The sequence below is a fragment of the Anthonomus grandis genome, chromosome 8 (assembly GCF_022605725.1).
Source record: "Anthonomus grandis grandis chromosome 8, icAntGran1.3, whole genome shotgun sequence".
Taxonomy (NCBI): domain Eukaryota; kingdom Metazoa; phylum Arthropoda; class Insecta; order Coleoptera; family Curculionidae; genus Anthonomus; species Anthonomus grandis.
The window spans coordinates 3987752-4015689 of record NC_065553.1 but is presented as its reverse complement, the minus strand read 5'-3'; the positions used below and the strand labels follow the sequence as shown (position 1 = coordinate 4015689).

At 32.5% G+C, this 27938-nt stretch overlaps 2 protein-coding genes across 2 annotated transcripts in view; one reads left to right on the top strand and one right to left on the bottom strand.

The window, feature by feature from the left end:
• The window catches only part of LOC126739570 (cyclin-dependent kinase 14), a 275956-nt gene extending 265630 nt beyond the window's left edge, over positions 1 to 10326 (bottom strand). Inside the window, exon 1 of the mRNA XM_050445325.1 lies at positions 10127 to 10326. Coding sequence (XP_050301282.1) covers positions 10127 to 10199 — 73 coding nt within the window. The 5' untranslated portion in view covers positions 10200 to 10326. The remainder of the gene's footprint in view (positions 1 to 10126) is intronic.
• Positions 10327 to 10624: 298 nt separating this feature from the next.
• Positions 10625 to 23154, top strand: LOC126739603 (adenosine 3'-phospho 5'-phosphosulfate transporter 2). The gene is made up of 5 exons (XM_050445360.1): positions 10625 to 11013; positions 17026 to 17252; positions 17344 to 17570; positions 22500 to 22681; positions 22737 to 23154. The coding sequence occupies exons 1-5, from the start codon at positions 10736 to 10738 to the stop codon at positions 22909 to 22911; spliced, it is 1089 nt and encodes a 362-aa protein (XP_050301317.1). The 5' UTR covers positions 10625 to 10735; the 3' UTR covers positions 22912 to 23154.
• Positions 23155 to 27938: the final 4784 nt, after the last annotated feature.

Here is a 27938-nt window from a genome sequence, read left to right as displayed (position 1 = left end):
CAAGAATTTCACAAGTTAAATGATTATATGTCTTGATCCCTTTATATATAAAAAACTTTTTTACCAATGCTAAATGATGTATTGGCATTAAAAAGTTAGAGGCATTACATGTTATAATATACACTTGATTTGGTAATGCAAACCTCTGCCAATGTTTGTTTTACAAGACTCACAGTTTCTAAAATGAATAAGACATACAATGTCAAATTTCTTCTCTTTAAACAAAGGTTTATAATGGTCCCAAAGTTTTGCCCCACAAATGTACCTTACATGTTTTTGTAAAAAAAAAAATTGCACCCATGAGGTAGGTATTGGCTGCAGAATCCCCAACAAGAAATACCATATCTTAGCTTTGAATTATTCAATGTTCAATGGCTATAATTCTGTCATGGCAAAGCAAGCAGATGCAATTTTGCTGAACAGGAACACAATATGTTTCCGTTCATTTTAAACCTGCATATTAAGGTATTTTCATAGAAACTGGTCGATACATCTGTAAATAGTTCTAATTAAAATCAAAACCAACAAAGATTGTGAGAAAAAAGTTAATAAACAGTTGGATATAATGCATTTTGTTGTGGCTCATAATATGAGACATAGACCAGGGAACAAAAAAGATAAAACCCAGATGAGCAGTTTTTTCACTTAACATAAAATAAAACACATAAAACCAAGATACAAGAAATAATTTTAATAGAAAAGCTTATAAATTAAATATGGTGCATTTGGTCTTTTTCTATGCATTCACAGAAGTTTTCTTCCTCTTCATTGCCTTGAGCACGTTCTGAAATTTGTGGTGCAATACTTACTTAAAGAAAGCTGAAGATGCTAACGCAATTTTATCTTCCCAGTTGACCCCAAATCTAGCTTGAAGCAATTTGTCTTTACATTCACAAGTAGGACGTCAAATAGCTCTTGTACATTTTTTCAATTCAGACCACCCTTTACTAATGATGATTTACACAATGCGAATTTGCTGCCTTTTATTAGCCAAATATCGTAATGTGTTTTGATGTATCAGATCTCATGTAAACATCAGATTTTGCACATAAATTAGACAAGGATATAGTGCTATTTGATTTATTCTTAGTTAATATGTGTATAGAACCGCAACAAACTGAATTTTGTCCTCAAGGGGACATAATATGCTTTGATAAGTTGCTCCTCATGTGAGGTATGTTATTTTTGTAGTTCCTAGCTAGGTAGATACACAAGACCAACCAAACAAAAAAAAAATATTAATTTCAAAAATAATACTAGCATTGGGTGTTAGATAAAAGTTGAAGAAAATTTAGGAAAGATGGAAGAGATATTTTAATCCATATTTAAACATTTAATTATCATTCTACTGCTCATGCAAGATTTTAAATCTAATATTCCAAGACTCTAGAACATGTTTCTATATATTCTTGTAAAGTGTCTGGAATATTGTGTTATTTTTATGAACAATAGATACAACACAGTTTTTACATTGGTCAAGAAGGGATTGAACAGTTTGAAATTATAGGTTTAAAACACAATAGGTATAAAATTTAATAAACAATATGATTACAATTTAAAATCATTTAAAACAACATCACGATCTAAAAATCCTGTCTCTATTTCTTCACAAAGTTTGTACAATCAAGTAGCTTCTTTTGTGATTTCAAGGTCGTGAAACTGGTTCCATCTGCATAGTCCCCAAAACAATTTGACAGAGCTGTTGTTATATTATTTATATAAATGAGAAATAACAAGGGGGGCTAAAGTGGAACACTGAGGAACTTAAAAAATTAACTCCTGAGAGCCTCAACCAAAAAAAGGTTGCCTATTTTCTATTTGTGAGGTAGCTCTCAAGTAAACTTAGATCATTCCCAGTAAGACAATAGAAAGAGAGCTTTTTCAACTAGGATCCAATGAGATACACAGTCAAAGGCTTTGGAAGAATCACAGAAAACTAAACCCACAAAAGTGTTTTTCCTCAGTATGTAATTTCCCTGACTATGTAATTGCAAAACCTTTCCACAGCTCCTGCAGTGGACCTACCTTCCCTGAACGCAAATTGCTCAGCAATCAAAATAGACTTGATTTCAAAATATGAATAGAGCAGCTACTTAAACATTTTTGAGATAAAATAGGTCTATAGTTTGTGAACCAAAGTTTATCATCACTTTTATAGTCTTGGTGATCTTAAAGGAATATGGGAATATTCATGCTGTGTTTTGCCTTTTATGCCTATTGCCTCTTGAAAAGAAAAATTATTGCTAGAGATTTGCTTATTCAGATACTCATGAAGGCAGGTTAGGGGCAAAGCTTATTGCCCACAGAAAAAAGGAAATTATTAAATTCCTCAGGTCAATATTGAGATTAGATTTTGGTGACAGTTTTTTTCTACTAGAGTTTAGGTATGAGGTTTGTCCCGAACTACTTAATAGGATTTCATTTAATATTCCATACAGTAATCTGAGGGCAAATCGATTGTTTTCTTTGCCTTATCATCGTACCAACTATGTTATGCACTCGCCTGTCGAAAAGGACCTTGAGGCTGGTAAACTCTACTGGAATTGAAGTTTTGGGAATTTCCTTATTGCATTTTAGGAGTCTTATTAAGAGTTTGTAGAATTTTGTTTTTTGAATTAATTTTGCTCCATGATTAATGATTTGAAATACATTTGATCATTGTCATTGATAATAATATATTTTGTTTTTTCCTAGCTAATTTTGCATTGTTAATTGTTCTGATTTTGAGAGAATATTGTTACTACTTGTAAAACGGTTTAATTATCCTTGGTATTAAGATTAAGTCTGATAATTATTGTTAATTAGTAATTAGTGGTTAGGTACTATAGCTTTTATTTATTTTTCAAGAATATATATATTTTTTGTAATGGGGTTGATCCCGTGTATAAATAAATAAATAAATAAATAAATATAATCTCAGAGAGTGTGACAAATAAGAATTTTAAATATAGTTTGACTGTTATGGTTATGGTTGTTCTTTGACAGGTTTTCCTTTTTCTCATTGTAATATTTAATAATTTTTAAGTAAAAAATTTAATGTTCTCCTTCCAAATAATCATCGCCTTAGGGTTCATACATCAGCCTTTGCTTAAAATGAATACTATGGTCCTTCCTGATAAGTGGGTATATATTTTAATATCTAACCAGTAATCGGATCACTTGGATTGCTTTACTGATAGAATAGAAATTTTAAGTCTGTTGAAAGAGAATGTTCTGCGAATTTATGATGTGATGTGAAAAGATTTAAGTCAAATTGTACCCTATCTAGGGTCACTGCGCCAGTTACCCGACCGGCGCCTGTTTTCGACTAGGGTTTGTGAAGTCTGTCTAAAATAAGAAAGCGAATTGCAGCGGTCTCTCTCTATCATTAAACCCGTTTTCAATAATCCTTTCTCTTTCTACTCTAAACATCTCAATATTCTAGGGTTAAAAGTCACCTGTCAGTGTGAACACAAGTCAAGCAGTCAGGTGATGTTAGAACGTAGTAATTTTGTTCAAAAATTCGTAGTGAACTGAGCCATGTAAAATAGACGGTAAGCCATAAAATCTTGCTTGTGTAGTATTGTTTTATATTTTAGGACAAAAGTTAGTATTATACTTTTTAAAATATAGTATTAGAGTTGGTTTTTATTTCATTTTGTAATTAAAATCGAGGTGGTCGGGTAACAGGAATCAAAATTCTCTGTTCACACTTTTCTCGACCAGGTGGTCGAAAATGGGGTATACGACGTTACGTTTTTATTATCTCTTTTTATTTTATTGCTTTTTAGATAATTTTTTCTCATACAAGAATATTAGTGTGTATAATATGTAAGATACTAAGTCTAGTTTTCGACCAGTTATATAGTTTTGTTTCACTATATTTTCAACGGGTGGTCGAGCATAACCCATTTTTCGACCACCATATTTTTACGAGTTTTTATATGTCCGAGATACCTACCTAAATTACCTACAAAATTATTTCAGAGATGCTCCCTACCAAGAGACCTACCACTACCAGTACCGGGAAAACGGGCCAAAAATATCCACAAAAAATAAAAAGAAGAGAAAAAAGGCATTTTTTCCAATATACAGAAGATATTCTTCAAAAAGCTCTTACTGAAATTAATTCGGGAAATTTAAGTATAAATAAAGCTAGTCAGCAATTCAATGTACCTAAGACTACGATTATAGACCGGATGAAAGGTAGATCTACAGGAGAGAGACAAAAAACTGGACCTGAGCCTCTACTTGGTCACCATGTCGAAAATAAAATTAAAGAATGGGTAATAAATATTGCTAAATGTGGATTTCCTCTTAAGAAGACTGACCTACTGGATACTGTGGAGAAAATAGCTAAAGATTTAGGAAAAGATCATTTATTTAAGGACGGAAAACCCGGGCAGAAGTGGTATCTTAATTTTTTTAAACGCCATCCTGACATTAGTCTTAGGGAAGCTGAAGGTGTAAATAAGGCTCGAGCACTAATTACCGAACAATATTTACGAGCATGGTTTTGAGATTTAAATGAATATTTAATATCAAATAACTTAACTGGTATTATGGATGATCCAAGTAGAATTTTTAAGGGTGATGAGTCTGGCTTTTCCGTATGTCCAAAATCGGGGAAGGTATTAGCTCCTTAGGGCTATAAAAACTTATATAATATTAAATTAGGGCAAGAAAAAGACAATATCACTGTTTTAATAACATTTGCCGCTGATGGAAGAGTGGCACCTCCATTAGTGGTATTTCCTTACGTAAGACCACCCAGAGCCTTAGTAGAAAATATGCCAAATCAGTGGGTTCTAGGAAGGTCAGATACAGGTTGGATGAAGGGCGATATATTCTTCGCTAACGATTTTAATAAGTGGTTAGACATAAATAAAATTACAAAACCAATCATTTTATTTTTGGATGGGCACAGATCACATATGACGTTGCCTTTAAGTGCTTTTTGTGATAATAATGGCATAGTCCTCTACGCTCTCCCCCCAAACTCCACTCACATACTCCAACCCGCCGACGTAAGTGTTTTTAAGCCGTTAAAGTCGGAATGGCAAAAAACTGTCCGAAAATGGCAGCGACTTCCAGAAAACACGAATGTAGCAGTAAATAAAATGAATTTCTGTAAAGTTTTCCAAACAACTTTGGATAACTATGAAATGAAAACTCATATGATAAATGGATTTAGAAAATGCGGTCTTTATCCATTAAATCCTGATAATGTAGACTATTCTAAATGTGTCCAAAACCTTATTGAAAAGCAAAATGAGCCTAGTATTAAAGTTAATAATATAATATCTAATGAGGAGTTTATAGCTGCAGAAAAAGTGATTCTTTTAATAAAAGAGAGATTGTCTGCTAAAGATATTGATGCAGACACTGTTTTAAATGAAATACATTCTTTTCAAAATGAACTGAATAAGAACGTTGAGGTTGGTAGCATAATTCCTTTGGAAAACGCGATAATCATTCCATATGAAAACATTTCCATTCAAGCGATATGTTCTGACATAGAGACACCTACAGACAACATACATATTTCTGAACTTAACAATAAGTTCATAGAAAACGGCAAAGAAAAGGGAACATCAGATTCTATTATAGACATTTCCGTATTGAATGATGTTCGTGAGACTAATGTTTTAGAAAATAGCAATACTTATGAAATCATTAATCTGGAACCCAATTCTCGATCACCTACTTTTCAGCAAGATGAGCTTGAAGAAATATATCGTGAAATTGCCTGCCCAGAAAGAGTTTCAGATAGACCCCCAATAAACATAATGTCAACTCAGCAATCGCCTTCTGGTCGCCAATCATCACCGAATCAGCTAATATCGTCAGAAAACCCTGGAAAAATATACCAGTCAGAAAAGTCTAGTCAATCTATAAAATCCACCGATCAAATCGAAAGTTTACCAAGGGATCTTAATAAGACTGAAAACTGTCCACCAACTTGTTCGAATACCAAAGATAAAATACCTGAACCTGATACAAGTAAAAAAACCATACAGGTAATTAAATCTTTAGAAACTGTATTATCGAGCATGAAATGTGGAAGCAGCCGTGACGTATTGCTTAATAAAACTAACTTAACTCATATTGAAGCAAGTGATAAAGATAAAGAAGGAAGTAAAGCCCAGGAATATCTTGAACAATCTTTGAAAATGAACAGCCAGCCCACAACACCTGTTAACATTTCTTTTGATAGACACCTTACTTTTCCAGAGGCAATCAAGAAGGGAAATCGGAAAGAAAAAGCAAAGTTTCCGAGTGCTATATCATCAAATGCCTGGAGGATACATTATAGTGAGAAGGATAATGCTAAAAAAAAGAAAGTCGAAGAGGCGAAACTAAAAAAAGAAGAAAAATTAAAAGCGAAAACAGAAAAGGAAAAATTCAATGCAAAAAAAAATGGAATAGAAGTTAAAAGAAAACACAAAAAACCTAAAAATGATGAAGAAATGAGTGATGATACCAAGACAAACAATGAAGCTGAACCAGTCAAATGTTCTGCTTGTAATGATGATCTCATTAGCGATGTCGAGGACGATGATGAAAAAAATATTGGATGCGATGAATGTCCCAGATGGTACCATATGAAATGCACAGAATTCTATGGAATAACGTATGATGATCATCAACAAAAGACTATATTTGTTTTATTTGTTCCTAAATACCCAAGTTCGTTATTAATTTTATTTCTCTGTTTTAATACCTTTAAGTAAGAAAATTTTTATTATTTGTTTTGTGTAGGTACACTTACAGAATTTTTTTTTATTTGTTATACCTACACTATCGGACAAAAGTAGAGAAACTTTTTAAATTTGCGTTTTATTTGAATACTTCAAAACTAATGCAGTTCTACACATAATGAAAATCAACAATAATTGTTAAGACTTAATTTGTATAAAGTAAAATAAATTGTAGAAGAAAATCCTAAGATTTAATTTAATTAAACAAAATATTTATGAGACAAAAGTAGAGAAACTAAATTTTATTCCAAAAGTACAAGTTATTTCTTATTTCTATCTTAGAAAAATTAATAGTAAGTAGAGTATCCTTTATTGGCAATCACCTCGCGGCATCGATTTGGCATGGATTCCAACAGTTTCATAATGGTTTCCTCTCCAATAGAATTCCAGGAATCTTGTAAAACTTTTATAAGATCATTTTTATTACTGATCTGATGTTGCCTTACACGCCGGTCTAGTTCCTCCCAGAGGTTTTCAATCGGGTTAAGATCGGGACTTTGCGCAGGAAAGTCCATAACCCTAATATTTTCCGATAAAAACCAATCTTTGACAACCTTTGATTTATGTTTGGGGTCGTTATCTTGTAGGAATATCCAAGTCAAAGGTAAATTATCCTCAGCAAAGGGTAGCATTACATTTTGTAGGATGTCTAAATACACAAATCGATCCATGATACCCTCAATGATGTGTAATGGTCCTGTACCGAACCCAGAGAAGCAACCCCATACCATGCAGGAGCCACTACCATGCTTTACCGTAGGCTGTGTATATCTTGGATCGAATCTTTTGCCTTGTGGTCGATGTACCCATGAGATTCCATCAGACCCAAACAAATTGAACTTACTTTCATCAGTAAAAAGAACTTTTTTCCAGTCGTTGGTTGTCCAATGTAAATATTTTTGTGCAAAGTTGAGTCGGGCCTTCTGATTCTTCTTGCTAATAAACGGCTTTTTAGCGGCTCTTCTACTAAATAATCCTCCTTCCCTCAGTCGTCTTTGTATGGTCTTAGAACTAACATTAACACCAGGTAATTCACTTAAAATTTTATTTGCTGATTTGTGAGGATCAGACTGGGCAATTCTTTTTATCATCATTTCCATGTGTTTGGTTGTTTTTCTTGGGCGGCCACTTTTTTTAATGCTTTTTGTTGAATTTCGTGTTTTAAAATTAGAAATTGTCTTGCTAACAACAGACTTATGCAAATTAAGCGTTTTACTAATGTCCACTTGTCGTATACCACTCTTGTGTGCATCAACTATTTTTCTACGAAGGTCTTCAGACAAATATCTTCCGCGAGGCATGTTGATTAAAAAAACTATGCAAAACTATCAACAGAACTCACGTAAAGCGAACTAAATACTAAATTTGGACGATTGATATTTAGGTTTCTCTACTTATGTCCATCCGAAAATATTTGAATTCTTTTATTGTAAATAAACAACTGATAAGAGGCATGTAAAATGCGGTAAAAAAACGCAGTTGTTGAGAACTACAATATTTGTAGTAAATATTTAATTTAAATACATGGTTTCCGTAAATCAAAGAATTTTTAGAAGTTTCTCTACTTTTGTCCGATAGTGTATGTATATATAATTATTATTTTTTTTAAGTTTATTTTATTTTTTTCTCATTGAGAAGATATGATAAGGTTTATTTGAAAAGGATAAAGATTTTCGACTTCCGTGGTCGAAAACAGATCCCTTTTTCGCCCATGCTGGTCGAAATCAGGAATACTTCAGGACGAATTCAGGACACTGATGGTCGAAAACAGGTAAAAAGTGATGTTTTCATGTATTTCGATTAAATAAAATTTTCAGTAAATAAATCAAAACCAATATATTAACTTATTATTAAATGAGAATCCAAAGTATTCTATTTAAAAAGATTCATTAGAAAAGAAAAAAAAATGTGCAAATGATAGCTTCTCAAAATTGAAAAATCCGTTAAATGGTCGAAAACCGGCGCAGGCACCCTATTTTTTAAGTTTTTATCAGGTAGCATTATGATTTTTGTGCAATGTGTAGTGTTGGTTAGGTTGTGTTTGTTGTTGAAAGAAAGAAAAAAAGAAAGAAAATGTGCTATATTACGTAAGACAACAAAATCTTGTGTACAAGCATCCTAAAAACTAAAAAAACTAAAAAATTCCAAATTCACTTTAAATTTCAAACAAACATAACTTCTAAAACACTTTACCATAAAATTTACACACATTACCAAATTTAATCATAACAAAACAGATTGAGAAAAAAAAGCATCTTTTTGATAAATTTCATTAAAAAATAAGTAAAGCTGTCAATAAAACAGAATTTAGAAGAAGTAAATTACATTATTTAACAGGAAACAAAACTAAAACACTAAAATGATGTCAGAGCACAGGTCAAAAGGTATCATTAAAAAAAATCGTCAAGGCTATAATATGCCCTGGATAATAAAAGTGATTTTAATTCCTTTTTGAATCTCTTAACTTCTAAAATTTGTCTGATACATAGAGGAACATGGTTGTAAATTTTTTTGCTGAGGTATATAAGTGAGTTCTTCGTGAGGGAGGATGTAGGGATTGGTAAGGGAAAATCGTTAACCTGGCGAGTCATATGACCAGTGTTAGAGGGAGGTTTAGGACATTTATGAATAAGAGTAGCTGTTTCTAAGAGAAAAAAGAGGATTTTTTGAGATATAAAGAGAGGTTTACAAGTTGTGTTTTATATTGTTGTAAACTGGGCAATTGCTCGTTGGAAGAGAAAAAAATAAATAAATAAAAGAGAAATAATGAAAATACCAAAAAATATTAAATACTGTCAAATAGACCATTGAGTTTTTCTCTGACAAATCATGGATAAGCTAGTATTCATCTTGGAAATCACCTTGAATACACCTGGTTTGCCAGTTAGGAATATGATGATGAAAATATATAATTATAGGTAACCCTAAAAGTTTTTACTGAATTGATGTTAAAATAAGGTCTCAAAGGACCTACTGACCTACTTATTAATACTGCAACTGGAAACAGTTACTGTAGGTGTAGAAATCCTTAATAAGAAATGCTTACCAACATGTGAACTAAACTAATAAATAAAAAACAAAAATTAAACAACAAGCCATAAAAGAGGCTGATTTTAGCAAACAAAACCGCCGAGTTATTCATAAAAGTGTGACAGCTCCTACCCGGGGTCCTACCCAGGAAACACAAATCAAAACTTTATTCTGTGAACTTTTTGTTTTGAAAACAAATCATCGTTTGCTACTTGGCATCATTAAAAGAAAACGGTGGACGTAGGCAAACACGTCCTGCATACGTTAACATAAAACGGCTTTACACGCGAAGTTTGTTGTTTAAAGTTTTTAGCATTAATCTCAAGAAAGAAAACAATTTTTTTTTTTAAACTTACCATCCTTCGGCTTGGCATTATGATTCGCGCTGGACGCAGCGCTACAATGGCTCTTATCTACCGTACAATACATAATTTAAGACACTTTTCGACTATTGTTTTTATAAGTAATTCTCACCGAACCAAAATTACCATAATTTTTATTATTATCGTGATTTTTTTTCGGCGATTTATCCCGCAAGGACCACTGCCGATTACGCGACGGCCATTACTAGTTTTTTGTTTACGTTGTGCGGTCCAGGTGGCGCTAAACACGCCCATAATTTGACCTTCATTTTGATTTAAATATAAATATTGCATAAATTATTATTAATTAGCAAAATAATTGATTTTTTACATATAACATAAATAAAACCAGGGCCAATAAGCAAGAAAATTGAACTTTTACACGATAAATAAGGTAAAAAGACGAATCGAAAGGGCCTAAAGTAGCAACAGTTTAACGAAAATTTCAAATGTTGGCAGTGCCGTGTACTTGTCAATCAGCTGATCGATCAAACGTCAAAAACGTCACGTCGCTAAATGTAAACATGTCAACGTGTGCAAACTGGTGATGGCCCCAATGGTTTTTCCTTTAATAAGATAATTACTGCATTAATTAATTGGAAAATGGCTTCTAAAAAATACCTGGATATCGACCCTCAACCGGAGAAACCCAGAATCACCATTTTGTGCCTCGACATTACTCATTTCAGTCAAACCACCCAGTTTGTGCTATGCAGTGCTGCAGTATTTTTCTTTTATTTACTTTATGGATACATGCAGGAGCTGATTTTTACTATTAAGGATTTTAAACCGTACGGATGGTACCTCACTTTGGTACAGTTTGGTTTTTACAGTATATTTGGGCTCACGGAAACCAAAATTCGAGGTATTCATAAGAGAAGGTAAGGTTTTCAGTCTTAAGCATTCCTTGAGCCTATCATGCCTTTTCCGAGTTAAAATCACTATATTATTATTATTTTAGTAAATCATATTAAAGTTTCAGTTAAAGCACTGATTCAAACTAGATATCATCACTTTTTTTCTTGTTGTTAACTTATTTTTAATCTTGCTAGTTAATGTTCTGGTTGCTAAGCCATCTTCTTAGTAATAATTGTGACAATATTCATTTTAAGCATAAACTGTTGGTTTAAAAAAAAAATCAAAAAATTTTTTAAATAGAAAGACCATTGAGATTATTAATGAACTATGGTTTCATAAATTAATTAAGGAACAAAGTTGGAGGGCAGTTCTGGGCTGCTATAGTGAAACTGAGGCTATTGATATCTTCTATAACACCATTAATAGTTTAATTCAACACTCAATAACCTTAGAACAATTAAATAAACATACAATTTAATAAAAGCCAGCCTTGGATTACAAATGCATTGATTCAAATTATTAAAAAGAGGGATAAATAAAAAAAAAATATTTTGATCATTGTTTTCAATGCATAAAACAATCTTTCCACCCTTCCCAACCTGATATATTATAGCCACTACAACTTCTACTTACAAAAAAAAAAAAAAACTAGTATTCTTGATAAAGACTACTTTGATTGATTCATAAATATTATGAATATCACAGGCATATTTATTAAATAAGGAACACATTTTATATGTCTATAGGTGAAGCTTTAAATAAAAAAATTAATGCAAGGGAAATCCAGGTAAACTGTTTCTTGATTTAATACTTCCAGCCTTAAATGAAAAGTTAATTTCAGATAAAATCCTGTGACAATCCACATCATTTCTAATAATTTAAAAAAGAAAAATGATACTTGTTTTTATCTCTCTGTTTTTCATGGATAAACACTCAAACATATGAAGCAAAGTTCAATGATCAAAGGGTTCTTTGCGAATTCATTAGTCACTTTGTTAACAAAATCATCCAAGTTTTTAAAAATGTGTTGCCTGTGTACACTCATCATAGCGAGGCCATTGAGTTGAGTTTCATCCATGGAGTTTTCAGCCTCAACTAGGTTTTGATTCTCCTAAGTCTACTAAATGACCTTTCAACTGTACAAGTCGTACAAGGTAATGCAACAAGGATCTGTAAAGCCTTCCTAATTTCAGGAAAGAAATCATCAGTTTCCTTGAGGATGTCCACAACACTCATTTTGACCAATTCTGGTTTTTGCTCCCATATTTTTTTCCAAAGCTCTATCTCATCTTGGATATTTGTAACACTGTAAAATTTTTTAAATTCCTCGCAAGCCTCTTCAAGTTCTTCCAAATGTTTTTCATTTGCGCAGGATGTAGTTTTGACAAAGTAAATGATCATCTATTTTCTTCAGAAAACCTTATTTCTAGGGAATTTATAATTGAGTCCAAATAAGGAATTGTTATGGATCTGCGCCAAAATTCCGAGGGGCTTTTTGATGGGTGGTTGCTACGGTGTTGTTGTCTTTCGGCAGTACGCGGTATTAATTTCATATCCAATCCAATTTTTTCCGCAATAACAGAAGCATCTTTGAAAATTTCTTCTGTTATTTTTTCGGGATTCTCACGGTGGTTTTTGATCAGTTTTAAAATACGACCAATATGCTGTGATGCCTGAACTGCATCCAAGGAGACTGATTGGAGCACGTTTACTGTTGGTTCTAAAAGAGCGGAATATTTGGCTATCAATCCAAGGCTAAAAATAAATGAAACTTTGGAAGCTGCAGCATGGAGCTGATATGCATGTTTCCTTGTCGCAATATTGCCATCTCGAGACAGGGTTTCTAGTGCCTCCATTATACTACAAAAATTCTCTTTAAAAACTCTGATGCTCTTGTATTTCTCTCTCCACCTTGTTTCGCACAGCTTGGGAATATTGGGTATTAATTTTCTTCTTAGAACCGATTCACGAAAAAATGTAATTATATCTTTGATGGCCCCAACTGTATTTCGGATCTCCGGCAGAGCATTCAGATCATTGATTACCAGGTTGAGTTTATGTGATGAGCAATCAAAAAATTGTGCTTTCTTGTATTTTTTACGCAAAATAGCCTGAATGCCACCTTCTTTTCCAGACATCGTAGAACAACTATCGAATCCCAAACCAACGCATTTATCTGGATCGAGATCCTCTTTCGTCAGGAATTCGTTTATTGCCGTGGCAATCGATTTAGCGTCCAAGGCTGTAAGCTCAGCAAATCCGAGGAATACTTCTTCAATGTTGCTGGTTTCCTCATCAAAATATCCTATGCCAACTGAGAGCTGTTCAATTAGCCGGATGACTCTCTGGCGACGCCCTTGGATCAATTCCTCTTTTTGGGTAGTAACCAAAATTTTTAAAATATAAATATTTAAGAAACTATCTTTGGATACATTCAATACAGTTAACCCAAGTATCATATGGCGGAGACCATATAATATGTGCCATGTTCTAGTTTGGTAAAATGAGACATTCCAAAAACTTACCACATACTCTTTGGTTAAAATTCTTAGTGCTTCTAATAACATACCCCAAGCCCTTATACACTTCTTTAACTTTGGTACAGATATATAATCAAGAAACATTAAAGCAGCATCATATATTACACCGAGGTCTTTCTGGCTAGATGTAGCACATAGCGGTGAACCTTTTACCCATCTCTGAACATGTTTATTTCATGTCATCAAACTCATTTAATGTGTGTGTATTGAGGGAAAAATTATTTTCTGCACACCACTTTACTACTTTATTTAAGATCATTCTATAAGAGATCACACTTGCCACCATAATCAATTTTATCAATTTCAAATAATACTTTTAATACTTTCAAGGCAGCTAACAAAAGGCCAGTAGAATATTTGCATGACTTGTATTGCATTTATTAGCAATCAAAAGTATCGGTCTCCAATTTTACTTTTGTGGAACACCTAAATGACTAGGATAAGGATTTGACCTAAGCTCACTGATCTCCACAATATTTTGCCTTACTGACAAATAAGACATCAACAACACAATGAAAGCAGGAACTACAATATTTCATTGAAGGACATTAATTAGGACAGTGTGTTTAATTTTGTCTCAAGCTTTTTCGAAGTTGGTGAATACAGCATTAGCTCTTCAAAGGATCCCACTTTGTTTAGTGAATTATGGATATACTAAGAGAAAATTATTTATTTCAATATCATTAAATCAAAATGTAATAATGTAGACATTTGGGGTAGGAAACAATGTTGTCGCTGGGGATATCTCCATACAGCTTTTCAGAAAGAACAATCTCAAGACAAATTTGACCAAGGTGTATAATAAAATAACAAAAAAAAATTATATCATGGAAAAAGGCTAAGAAATTTTAGAAAAACTGGTAATTATGTTACAGGTATTTAAATGCACTTATGTTAAGGATTATCATATTGGTCCTAGAACATTCCTGATATATCTCAGGAAAAGCTTTGTCATTAAAATAATTCAAATTTAATTTATTAGCCATTATGGTAAAAATTACAATGACATTGGATTTATGGAGTCAATTAAAATCGAAGCTAATCAAAACTTTTTTCTGTTATTGCCGACATTGGCCTATTTGAGGATTTCTTCAGGGCGAACATAAAAATCAAAGCTTCTTGTTACTATACTATCCTAAATTTCTCATTTAAAAAGAAAAAAAAACCTAACCTAAGTACACCTAACTAAACTAAAAACAAAGCACTGGAACATAAAATGGACATAAAACTTGGTTAAAACAGGATAGCAACACTAGTTAAAATTCAAAAACTCATCTACATAATAAAACACATTTTTCAATAAAACTTCTTTAATTCAATTTTTAAAATTATTCACTGGAAGCTCTCTTATTTTCATTGGCATTTTATTAATAAATTTGATCCTCATATAATCAGGGTGACTCTGGCAATTCAGTAATCTGCAAAATGGAGCAACAATATCTTTGACCTGCCTCTTCTGACAGTGAAGGATGTCACCATAGTATACTTTTGCTCATTTTTTATTATATAGACCAAACCTTAGAGTATATACACTGAACGAAATCTCCAGTCATTCCTATATACCATGCCTGAGATTATTCTGACTGCTCTTCTCTGAAGGCCAAAGGCTTTATCCACGCAGGACACCCTCCCCCACACCAACATAATAGAGTGGATAAGGGTATAGTATGCAGACCTCAACACTCTCAGCCCAACAGAACACTCGAGATTTCTGAGAAGAAAAATGTTTGACCTAAGTTTCTTTGCTAGCTTCTCAACCCAACCCAACCCAAGAATTTTACATTTGTGATGCCTACAGTTACACCATTAAGATTCCTTAAGAAAAATGTCAGTTTCTTGGTTTTCTGTTTATTGAGGAGCAGTTTGTTTGACACAAACCACGGCTCAGCCTTTGCAACAGTAGCAACATTTTCATCTATATTATAGTAGGATTTCTTAATCTATTTTTAAGGTGAAATAAAAGATTAAAACGACGAACAATTGGCATCTTTTTTTTCATTGAAGTAAAATCATCATAACTGAAATATTTCTGAAATGTCTTCCATAATCTTTTAAAGTATTTTAAGATTTTGATGAAATAGGGCTTAATATGTTAAAGAAATTGGATATTGGAGATCAAAAGTTGACCAATCTGTCACAAAGTTGTATAATATACATTCTTCTTAAGATTTGATAATAACAATTCTCAAAATCCTATTAAATTTCTTGGTATGTATCTCAATAAGGATTTCAATTTTAAACAACCCATAGAAAAACTTCAAAGAGCACAGCTTTTGCACATGGGGATGTTTCAGAGCCAATTACTATATGGGATTTTGTTTTGGGGAAAAACAGATGTTTTAACTGTTTTTAATCAACAAAAAGCGGTAATTAGAGTAATTGCAAAGCTGTCATGCAGTGAGTCCTGTAGAATTCACTTTAAAAAACTTCAAATATTAATGGCGCCTGCACTTTTCATTTTTGTATGTTTGTTATATGCGAAAAACAACCTTTAAATTTATTAAAATTACTCATTAAAATTTACGTTCCTATAAAGCTAGGAGAAAGTCTAATAGTTTTACCTCGACATCTCTGAGTCCTTACACATTACAAGAATTTTTTGGAGAGACAACTGGAAATTGAATAATTTTTAAAGAAAATGCTTTGCTGGGTTCTATCTTTTAATGTTTATTAATTGCGTTTATATTTTTCTTATGTTACACATTAATTCTCCCATAAGATATATTTTAAATCTTAATAAACATTACACTCATGGGAAATAAAATATTACACCTTTGTAAATGAGAATGTAATTAAAAAGTGTACTTTCTTGTAAATAAGTTAAAATATGTATTAGGGTCTGCATTGTATAAATTTCATTGTTGGTTTTAAAAATCAACTTATGTACAAAAAGGTGTTAAACATTTATATAAAGGACTCCTTCCCATTTAGAGAAATATTGGTGTAAAACAATATAATTTAGTAGAAATATGTAACCTTGACACTTTTTGCTTTTAATAATGCCAGACATTAAATTTAATTTTCTCACCTTAATCAATTTACTTAGTATGGTGGTTAAAATATAGCATGTTAAAATTTTAAAAGAGATTTAATACATAAATATTCAACCTTATTATCACCAAGCTGGCCATATAAAATCCCATATAAATTATGATAGTTTCAAATATTGGCTACCTGTATATTTTACAGAAAAACTGTATTAGACTTTTTTAAAGGTGCGAGTAAGATAAGTCACCATACCCAATTTCATTACTTTTTATCAAGGACACTTATCTGTATGCTAAACGTGTGTATCCAAAAATTAACGAAAACTAGTTTCTGAAAGTTGCCACAAATTGCGCTCTTAGTCAGAAGTGTACATCACTCTGATTAGCGGGACCCATCTTTTGATAATGTTAATGATAATGCGATTTTCGGTATTTTCCAGTATGCTTATTCTAATAATACTAATTTTAAAAATCTCTAATCCTATAACAAATCTTAACTTTTTTTTAGGATTCCATTAAGAACTTACTTTATATTAGCCCTACTAACCCTAGGCACCATGGGCCTATCAAATGCTTCACTAGGATACCTCAATTACCCCACCCAAGTAATATTCAAATGCTGTAAACTGATTCCAGTGCTAGCTGGAGGGATTTTAATCCAAGGAAAACGGTATGGTCCCCTAGACTTTCTTGCTGCTCTTCTTATGTGCGTTGGACTAACATTGTTCACCTTGGGTTTGTACATAATATTTACTAATCTCAGTTGATAACCCTTTAAAAAAATAAGCACTAATTTTCTTGGTTATTGACGTAATAATTTTTTTAGCTGACTCGAAGGTGCAACCAAACTTCAATACAACAGGAATAACAATGATCTCTTTAGCATTACTGTGTGATGCTATTATAGGGAATGTTCAGGAGAAAAACATGAAGGCTTATGGGGCACCCAATGCTGAAGTGGTGTTGTATTCTTATGCTTTAGGATTTGTTTATATTTTTGCAGTGATGTTGCTTACTGGGGATCTTGTTGCTGGAGTTAAATTTTTTGGAGAGGTAAGATTTTTACCTTGAGTTACTTTAAATAGAGTAATAAATAAGCCTTAAAATTATTAATTATTATAGAACGATAATTGAGGAATATGGGAATTTAACATAAGAAAAGCATATAGAATCATTATTTTAGGTATATAGATTTTTTAAGGCTACAAATCAAGTTTATGTTTTAATTTTTGCACAGAAATTTGGAATGGGGCTTAAATATGTTAACCCTTTAGTGCCCGACGGTACTTAGGAGTACCACGTATTTCGGAACCTTATAAAAATACACACAATGCGAATGATACATTTTATGCCCAACGGTACGTGAGAGTCCCCCTAGTGGACCAATCAAATGCATCAAAAACTCAAATGTGTTCATAGTGCGAATAACTAGTTGACTGTCGACGTTCCATGTAAGCAGTAGTTGCTGTTTTATATGATTTTATTGCCCTTTTTTTGTATTTTGAGGGTGGTTTAATGATTATCGAGTAAGTTTATTCATGACGACAGTAAATCTGAACATTTTTTTAAAAGTACCGTCAAGAATTATGACCGACCCAAATAAAATAAAATGATTTTATAAGAAACCTCTAAGGCAAAATGAATTAGAAGATATTGCCAATCAAATTTTATCCGAAGATTTACCCTTGGATAATGATATTTTAACGGATAAAGAAGAAAGCGATTCTGAAGATGTGGAATTTAATTCAGAAAATAATTTCATGGATTTTATACATGTTACTGTCGGAAGCTCTGTAGTGCACTAAGCACTACAGAGCCATAATTGTCGTGCTCGTACAACTCTTCACAAGCTTTTCACTCTTCTCAGAAAACTTTAGATTTGGCTCAGGTAGAGTCATCACATACAAAAATAGAATAAAAAATGAAAAGGCGTACAGCAATGTAGGGAATAATAAAAAAAAAGTTACGTCAGAAAAACAATGCCGCAGAAATCCAGAAGATCAAGCAAGAAATATAAATAGAAAGTGGACCAAGCAAGATACAGAAGAAAGAATGCCAGAGTTTAGTTGGACGGTGTTATGCAAAAATCGACTAACCCACAAGAACATAGTTTTTAGATAATTGAGTTTAAATTTAAATAATAAATCAACAGGTTTTAGAAAACGATTTATTTTATTTTCTAAACATAACATTGGCTATCAAAAATATAATGAGTAGTACAAAATACGGATTCAACTGTCACATATGACAGAAAAGGTCATCAGATGTGGCTTAGGTCATTTTTGAATATTCAACATTCGTATATAAGTGAAATAAGCAAAAATGAACTTAAGATACTAAAAAAAAAAATCTAAAAAACATTAATCTTCAAGAAAACTGTCATCTATTTCAAAGTCTAAATTTTCCCCAAGACCTTCAAGGTCCTCGTTAAAATCTTGCCCTAAATTTCACTTTAAAAAATTATAAAACACTTTAGCATCCTGGGGAACTAGCTTTAATATTTCTTTTAAATCTTTAACTTTTTCTGTAGATAAAGTTTTACCATTGGGCCATAACAGAGGCAGCCTAACTTCCTTTAGAGTAGGTTTGCGACCTTTCGTTTTTTCTCAATGTTTACTTCAGAATAAGATTCATCTAGAATGTTATTTTTCATAAATAAAATTAACGGCTTCTCTTTTTTTTTTAAAGAATTTCGTGAGTTTTTAACCAACTTATGCCTTGACGATTAATATCATATTTTCTATTTGTGACAGCTTGTTAGATAATACTAGGCTTAGCATTTATATTTTTATTAATTTTGTTACTGCCTAACTTTAGTTAATTCCTTGTGACTAAAAATTAATGAATGTGCACACACACATTTTATGAATTTATTGTAAACTTGTTTGCAATAAATATTTTTATTTTTATTTATAATATATTCATATAATTTTCTATAAAATACATTAATAGCCAAGTTTGGATCAGAATTACTAACAACGTCTAACCAGTTTTTGAAACCTATTACCTCGTGAAGAAGTAAAAAGTCACAGAGCATAATTATAAATAAAATACTTATAATACTTATACCAACATTGTTTTTACATTTCAATTTCTTAAAACTGGGAAGAAAAACATTAAATGTCAAAGAGGGATAATGACTATTCTTCATGTTTAAATCAGGAGTTCTTTAACAGGTTGGCTGCCACCATGTTATGGATAAAATCCTTTGCTCTAGCCGAAAAAATTTTTTTTGCTTAAAAGACTTACAGCAGTGCATTTAACAGCATTTTCATAAATATTTTCACAAAACTGCTAGATTTTTTAAATTTTTGATTGAGGATCACCATCTGTCTCACGTGGCTGGATCTTATCAATTTGTCAATATAGCCGCAAGAATCGCAAGGTGCTTCTCACTGAAAGACTTTAAATCGCGCATCGTGCGGGGCATCTCGGCTCGCTGCTTGCTGGAGGGGACTATTTGTAATGCATTTATGAGCTTGTCTCTCAGCAATCTCAACCTAAATCAGTACCAATTCGTTTGTTATTGCGTGTGCATAGTGTTGTTTTTTCACACACGTGTTTCGAAATGAACCGCGGATCGTATGAGCAGGAGCAAAAAAATCTCGCATCATTATGGCAGGTAAGATGTGTGAATAAGTTTTTTTTATAGTGAGTAACTTTTGAATGTTTGTTGTATTTTTAGAGTGCATTATCCGATGAAAGTGACAGCGACCTTCGGAATGATCCATTTGAGGAATCATCTGACGAATATTTACCGTCAATTTCATCCGAAAGTTCCAGTGAGGAATATGAAAGCCCGCAACCGAAAAAGCAGAATTTCTCTGTCAGAACGTCGATGGATGATCCAAGACCAAGTATGTCTCAACAAGCGTCCCAGGAGTGCGATTTAGTACAAGAGACTATAGAGCAAGTTGTTTGTGCTTATCAGATGCCTTCTGATATGGGGCAAGCTAAAAGTAACCAAGCTGCTACAAATGATCTTACTTGGAATGATGTGTCTGGAATTCATCTTAAGACTTTTACATTTTCGGAAGAACATTCAGGCATAAAGCCAGAGATATATGAAAAATATTTTGACAAGAAACCATTTGAATTTTACAAGATGTTTTTAACTCAAGATATTTTGATGATGATGGTAGAAGAAACCAACAGATATGCGACACAGATAAAAAGTAAAGAGACAAGCCGGAAAGCTAGAATGAATGACTGGCAGGAGACAAATATTGAAGAAATGCAAATATTCATAGGAATACTATTTTGGATGGGTCTGGTAAGGTTTCCATCTATCGAATCTTACTGGTCTAAAAAGAGTATTTACTATAATAGAGTAAAGAAATTAATCTCAAGAAATCGTTTTCAGATTCTTTTAAAAACTTGGCATTTCAGCAATAATGAAGAAGTATCAGAAGACCGATTGCAAAAGGTAAATTCTCTAGTAACGAAACTTTTTAAAAATTTTCAAGATCCAATTATTCCAGCCGAGCACATTTGTATAGATGAGACCCTGGTTCCATTTCAAGGGCGCTTAGGATTTAAGCAGTTTATCAAAAACAAACGCCACAAGTTTGGAAACAAGCTATACAAATTATGTTTAGACTAGGGTTACACTTACAATGTTCAAGTTTACTGCGGCAAAGATAAAGTTGATGAGCTACCTGGTTCAGAAAAAGTTGTGTTGTCATTAGCAGATGCATTATTAGAGAAAGGAGGCATCATTTACACAGACAACTTTTACACAAGCATGTCATTAGCACACAATTTACTCAACAAAAAAACTCACTTGGTTGGCACGCTCCGACCTAATCGAAAGCTAAATACAAGGCATGTGATAGAAAAGAAATTAATAGTGGGGGAAACAATAGCATCTGAAAGCAACACAGGTGTTATTGTGCAAAAGTGGAGAGACAAACGAGACGTTTTGACTTTAAGCACAAAACACAAAGATGAAAGGAAAACAGTGACCTATAAAAGAAGAGAGGTGGCAAAGCCTATAGTGATTCTTGATTACAACAAAAGCAAGTCATTCATTGATATTTCTGACCAAATGAAGGCATATGCATCATAATTGCGTAGCATATCTGCATAAAGCTATCATAATTGCATAAAGCTAGCCATCGAACTCCTTATTGGTGCAGCTACCGTAAACGCCTTTATCTTACACCAGGAAGTAGCGAATGAAAAAATTTCAATAACTAGATTTAAAGAGGAAATTTGTATGGACCTCTTAAATATTACAGAAATTCAACCAAATTTTGAAATTCTGCAAGATAATCTTGATCGATGAAGGAACTAGTAAACGAAGAAGATGTGTTTTATGTTATGAGCAATTGCAGCAAAAATATGATCGAGCTTATGCCCAAAAAAAGACCCCGCAAACCAGATATAAATGCACAGAGTGTGAGAAGTATTATTGCTTGACCTGTTTCTTTCAGGTACATAAGTGTTCTAAATAGCTTGTGTGTATTATAAACATTTTTGTGATGATTTTATTATCACAGATTTTTTTTTTTATTTTAAGTAAACAGAACCATACTTTATTATAGTTTTATTTTTTTGTAGTTTTGTGATATTCTTAAATAAAAACACTGCAAAAAAATATGGTCCTTTTTACGTAATATAAAAAAAGGAAATAAATCATCGTGAAGCGACTTGTGAGTCTCACATCTACAGGCCAATTATAGCCATAATTAGGCCAGCCGTTCGTATCAGCGCCAATAAGGTTTAAATGGCAATGGGAATCACATGTCACTTCTCGCGGCGTCTATAATTCTTCCATGCTTGAGAATCATAGGGTACTTCACGCGGCTATAACAATCCATTTTCTGAGAATCGCGTTATGATGCTCATGGCAGTTAACCTGTTAATATTTAACCCATTTAGAAAACTTATTATAATTTGAATCATTGTACCGCTCTGAGGATAGCAGAATATAAGCCGAAACGTCAAGAATATTAAGGTTTAAACTAATTGTCTTTGCAGAAACCATATATCACTTATGGATATGCATTTATATTTTCTGTGACTGGCTATTTGGGTATCCAAGTGGTACTAACACTAGTAAGGACAACTGGGGCCTTCGCTGCCGTAACAGTAACGACAATGAGAAAGGCTGTGACAATCGTTATATCATTTATATTTTTCAGTAAACCGTTTACAATACAGTAAGTTGATTCGATTCGCATCATTACAACTAAATTTTGCAACAACTTTTTTCAGGTATTTATGGTCAGGCTTTATAGTCATAGGGGGAATTTACCTAAATCTGTTTAGTAAAAAGCACCCGATGTCAATGGGAGACTTTGAGGACGGCTGTGATAGATTTTTACGTTTGTTAAGAACAAAGTTTATAGCAAAGCAGTATAAAAGCGGCCAATATTTGGCTAACGTTTAATTGTAGATAATAAATATCAATTATTGTTCCTGACACTTTTTAAATTTTATTCACTTAAATGCTTCTATTAAAAGTATTATAAGCGATTCCATTAAAACAATAATTCGTTAATAAGTCATTACATAGCATTGAGTGCTTAGCAAGAAATTCAATTTATATTAAGAGCAAATTTGACATTTTCATACTTTTTATATTATTGTCCTAATTTATTTGTTATTTATAATAAAGTGTTTTAGTATGTTATATGATATTTTCAATTTTTCTACAATCATCAAAGGTAAGTGCAAATGACGTGTAAAGACGTCATTCCTTCTTAGGTCAGAAGCGCATGACATCTTTACGCCGATGACACACAATTAATATACTCGTTTAAGCCGGAGGATGCTGTAGATAGGCAAATTTTAGACTAAAACATAGATCTTAAAACTCTTAACGCACTATCGGAAGATCATTTATTAAAATTAAATCCACAAAAGTCAGTGGCTTTACTTTTCTGCAGTGAAAGACTTCGAGAAATAATTTATAATAAATTAAGACTCACTATTGGGCAGTGTAATATCTCTTTTAGAAATTCTTCAAGGAACCTAGGTTTAATAATTGATAATAAACTTAAATTTGATGAACATATAACTTCATGTATTAAAAAATCTTACTCAGCCCTGAAATCCCTTTTTCCCCACCGACATTCTTTAGAAAGGAAAACAAAAATAGAATTGTGTGAAGCACTTGTGTTGTCACATTTTAATTTTGCTGATAGCGTTTATGGGCCCTATTTGGACACAACTCAGGCTAAAAGAGTGCAGAAAGTACAAAACTCTTGTATACGATTTATATGCGGCATTAGACGAAGGCAGCGTGTATCACATAAGCTCAGGGAACTTAATTGGCTTTCTATGTACAATAGAAGAATATTGCACTCGGCTTGCTTTTTTTATAAAATTGTTAAATATAAATGTCCTATTTATCTTAATAAGAAAGTAGTATACCGTAGTATACGAAGAAAACATATTTTTACAATCCCAAGACACAATAAAGAGTCTTTCAAAAAGGGATTTTCATATAACATAGCCTCCACCCTTAATAAATTCAAAATTAATACATTTAATTTTTCTGTTGTGTATTTAAAAAATAAAATCAGGCAGCAACTCCTTTAGCAAATTTAGATTTTTATCATTGAGTTTAGCAGATCTAGGGTAGATGTAGATAATAATATTATTATTCGTCCACATTGTTAGTTTGGTTTAATGTAGGTCTTTTTGCCTACTTTATATATAATTGGGTTACTGGTAAAAATTGAGGAATTATTGTGAAGGTTATTTGAGTGCTATAATGAAAAGTGTATAGCAATGCATGGGCTTTAACAGCACCTTCCTTGGGAGGGATGCTGAATAAAAAGCCTTTAGTTCCAGCATTTTATGTATGTAAATATTATAAACTATGTAAATGTTATGGAACAATAAAATGATTTATCTTTCGACGCCATCGGCATAGGCAGGTATATTGCTTTAGTTTATCGTCAGCCTCTATGCGATGCTAATGTACGGTTGTTAGCGTGTAGACTACGATACGATACGACAAAATCAATGCATCCACAACTGAATGCTGTACCATATCTGGGACCGAGTAATCAACGTATTGGAAGTGATTTTATTAAAATCGCCAGAAAAGTGGCGGCGCTTTAAGCAGTATACGTGTTGAGTTTTAGCATTTTTTCAGTTTGTATATTTTCATTGGTTAATTTTTATGGTAAAATATCAGTTTTGCTGATCAAGAAAATAGGTATCTGTTGGCTAGTGGTTGTTTTTGCAATTACAGATAAGTTTTTACTTCCGTTTTACAGTATTCCTGCAAGTTTATTTAAAAAAATTGTTTGAGTCATATATGAGACAATGTATACTCAAATTTTACTAAGAAAGTGAACATGAAGAGATATCTGATGAAGACACTATACCCGAGGTAGATTTAGATTCAGACGATCTTAATGACATAACTTTGGCGGAGTTGGCAGAAAAACTTATAACAAGATGACATAAAGTTTTTTGGAAATAAGAACATGATTCGAGAAATGATTGATTTGGGAACGCCAAGTGAGTTTTTTCACTTTTTATTTACAAAAGATTTGATAGCAGAAATAACTGCAGAAACAAATTTCTATTGCTCCCAGAAGAGTCAATAGCCGGGCAAGTACTTCACAAAATGAGATGGAGCAGTTTATTGGCATGAGTTTATATATGTCGGTAATTCAGTTATCACAAGTAAAACATTACTGGTCTGTGTATTTGGGTCATCCTGGTGTGTCTTCTGTAATGACGTCTAATCTTTTGTTTGTCTGTTTCGTTGATTGCAAGAAGGCCTTCAAAAAGTACAATATAGAAAGCATTAAGACATCTTAAAGAACATCAAGGTCGAGAACAGGAAAATTATCGAAATATTTATACTAAAAACAGAAAGTAGCAATACGACTAAACGAAAAACGTACAAAAGAAAGACTAATTCTACGGCGTCAAAGAGGGCTTCATACTGTCACCACTACTTTTTAACATATATTCAGACAAAATCTTTGAACGGGCTATTGAAGACCAGGGAACGAGAGTACAAATCAATAAAGAATATATAAATATAGACTACCACGTCCTGATGCTGCACTATAGGTTGAGGCGAACAATATAGACAGAGTAATCCAGTTTAAGTACCTTGAATGTTATATCACAGAATCCAGATAGATAAATCAGTGTAGAACAGAGACAGTCCGATCAACATCCCAAAAAATTAAACCACTATTTTGCAATGAAAATCGGAACCTAAAATTACGACAGAAATGGTAAAATTCTATATATGGGCAGTTTTGCTGTGTGGGGCAAAAATCTGGACAAATAAAACCTCTTCAATATCGATTTACCGATTACATAATCGGTTAGGGACGTTCGAAATGTCGTTACACCGGCGAATGATAAGAATACTCTGAGTAAAATCTGTATTGTTGTGACGAATTCATAATGAGTTACTTATTATATTAGGTATTACGTCACTTATAGCAAAAATCAATTTAGAAATTTTTATCTCACAGGCTCAACAATTGAAAAGAAAAAGAAAATAGACTTATTCACGTATTTAAAAGAAATATGAACTTAAATCTGTAACGATACCGTTCGATATACTTAATTTAATTTAAGTTCAATATAAGTTTTAAATACACGAATTTACTTGAGGTATAATAGATTTTTTATATACCTAGGAGCTGAGGTTCAATCTATTAATCTCTGAGCTCGTTTCTTCTTTTCAATATCCTACCTAACTTTGTTATGAATATTACAATTAAAAAACGATAAAAAACAACAAGAAGACCTACTTTTTATTTTTTTTATTTTTATTTTTTTTTTTTTAAATACCTAATTTGAACCTTAATAGTTTTCGTAGTTGGTCAATTTTTCGACTTCCTTCATTGTATGTTTAAAATTTTCAGCGGTTCATTTGCGTGAAAGCATCAGTTTGGACGACATCGATTTGACACCAACCGATTCGGCCGAGAGCGTTGTAGGATTCAGGATGGTAAAAAAGGGTGTCAAGCTATTGCTCCTTTTAGGTTTCTTTATAGGTTCCTCTTCAGTTTTAACTTCTTTCATTTCGATGTCGGGTTTTTCTACAACATTTTCTTCTATTATTTCAGCAACAGTAATTATTGGATCAGACTCACTAAGACTGGGATTTTTAGGGTCCAATACTTCATTTTCTTCTTCACATACACTCAGTTTGCTTTCAATGCGACTTTTCGTTACTGAGAAAAAGTGCTGACTTTCAGGAGTACTTAGAGCATTAGTTTCTATTAAATACAATCTGACTTTTTGGCAAATTTTATCTATGCCCGAAAAAGTCTCTTGCAGCACACTCCTCAAATTATTACTAATAGATAACAAATTGTCTTGTGCAGTTCTTTGATAATCTGCTGTCGATATTGTGGATGCAGATCGCAAAGATGGTAAAGAGCGCCCATGGTTTTCTTTGTCTGGATTACTCTTAACACATCTTGGTACATCAGGGCTAATCGATCCAATAGGGCTTAATGGTCGCCCATGTGCAATAACGTTTATTTTATGCTTACTTAAAATGACCGGTTTTTGGGTCATGTAGTGTGACATGCTTGTTTAACTGTGAATTTCCTCGAGCAAATTCCTGTTTGAACTTTCTAAATGGCTTTTGTGAGAGTTTTTTCTACAAAAACGGCGATGGTGACAGTTTACTTAAAAAAAAATAATTTTGACACTGGTTTTTTTGTTCAAATTAGGTATTTAAAAAAAAAAAATAAATAAAAAAAAAGTAGGTCTTCTTGTTGTTTTTTATCGTTTTTTAATTGTAATATTCATAACAAAGTTAGGTAGGATATTGAAAAGAAGAAACGAGCTCAGAGATTAATAGATTGAACCTCTGCTCCTAGGTATATAAAAAATCTATTATACCTCAAGTAAATTATTGTATTTAAAACTTATATTGAACTTAAATTAAATTAAGTATATCGAACGGTATCGTTACAGATTAAAGTTCATATTTCTTTTAAATACGTAAATAAGTCTATTTTCTTCTTCTTTTCAATTGTTGAGCCTGTGAGATAAAAATTTCTAAATTGATTTTTGCTATAAGTGAACGTAATACCCAATATAATAAGTAACTCATCAAGAATACTTTGGACAGCTATGCAGATCAACGAAATGATACTAGGATGACGCAACATGTATGCTACTAAATACAGTTAAGTGCAGGAAATTCTCATATATTTTGACAACAGATGAAAGAGATACAGAATCATACCACTGATCATGATGGGCAAAGTGGAAGGACGTAGAGGAGTGGGAAGAACCTTAGAACATTGAAAAGCTAGAATTAGCATTGCCGTGGAACTATGAGCAGTTTGTTTATTTACAACATCTCTGATGCAATGATGTCAGATGCTTATGTATCATCAAAATTCATATATCATAAAAATGTTGTCACTTATTTTGACAGGCGCAAAACAATACTATTTCTCTTTAATA

Excerpts from the sequence above, each read along its gene's own strand:
- LOC126739603 (XM_050445360.1), top strand. The coding sequence starts at position 10,736 with ATGGCTTCTAAAAAATACCTGGATATCGACCCTCAACCGGAGAAACCC. Across the intron at positions 11,014-17,025 it reads CGAGGTATTCATAAGAGAAG|GATTCCATTAAGAACTTACT; the intron begins GTAAGGTTTTCA and ends ACTTTTTTTTAG. Across the intron at positions 17,571-22,499 it reads GAGTTAAATTTTTTGGAGAG|AAACCATATATCACTTATGG; the intron begins GTAAGATTTTTA and ends TTGTCTTTGCAG.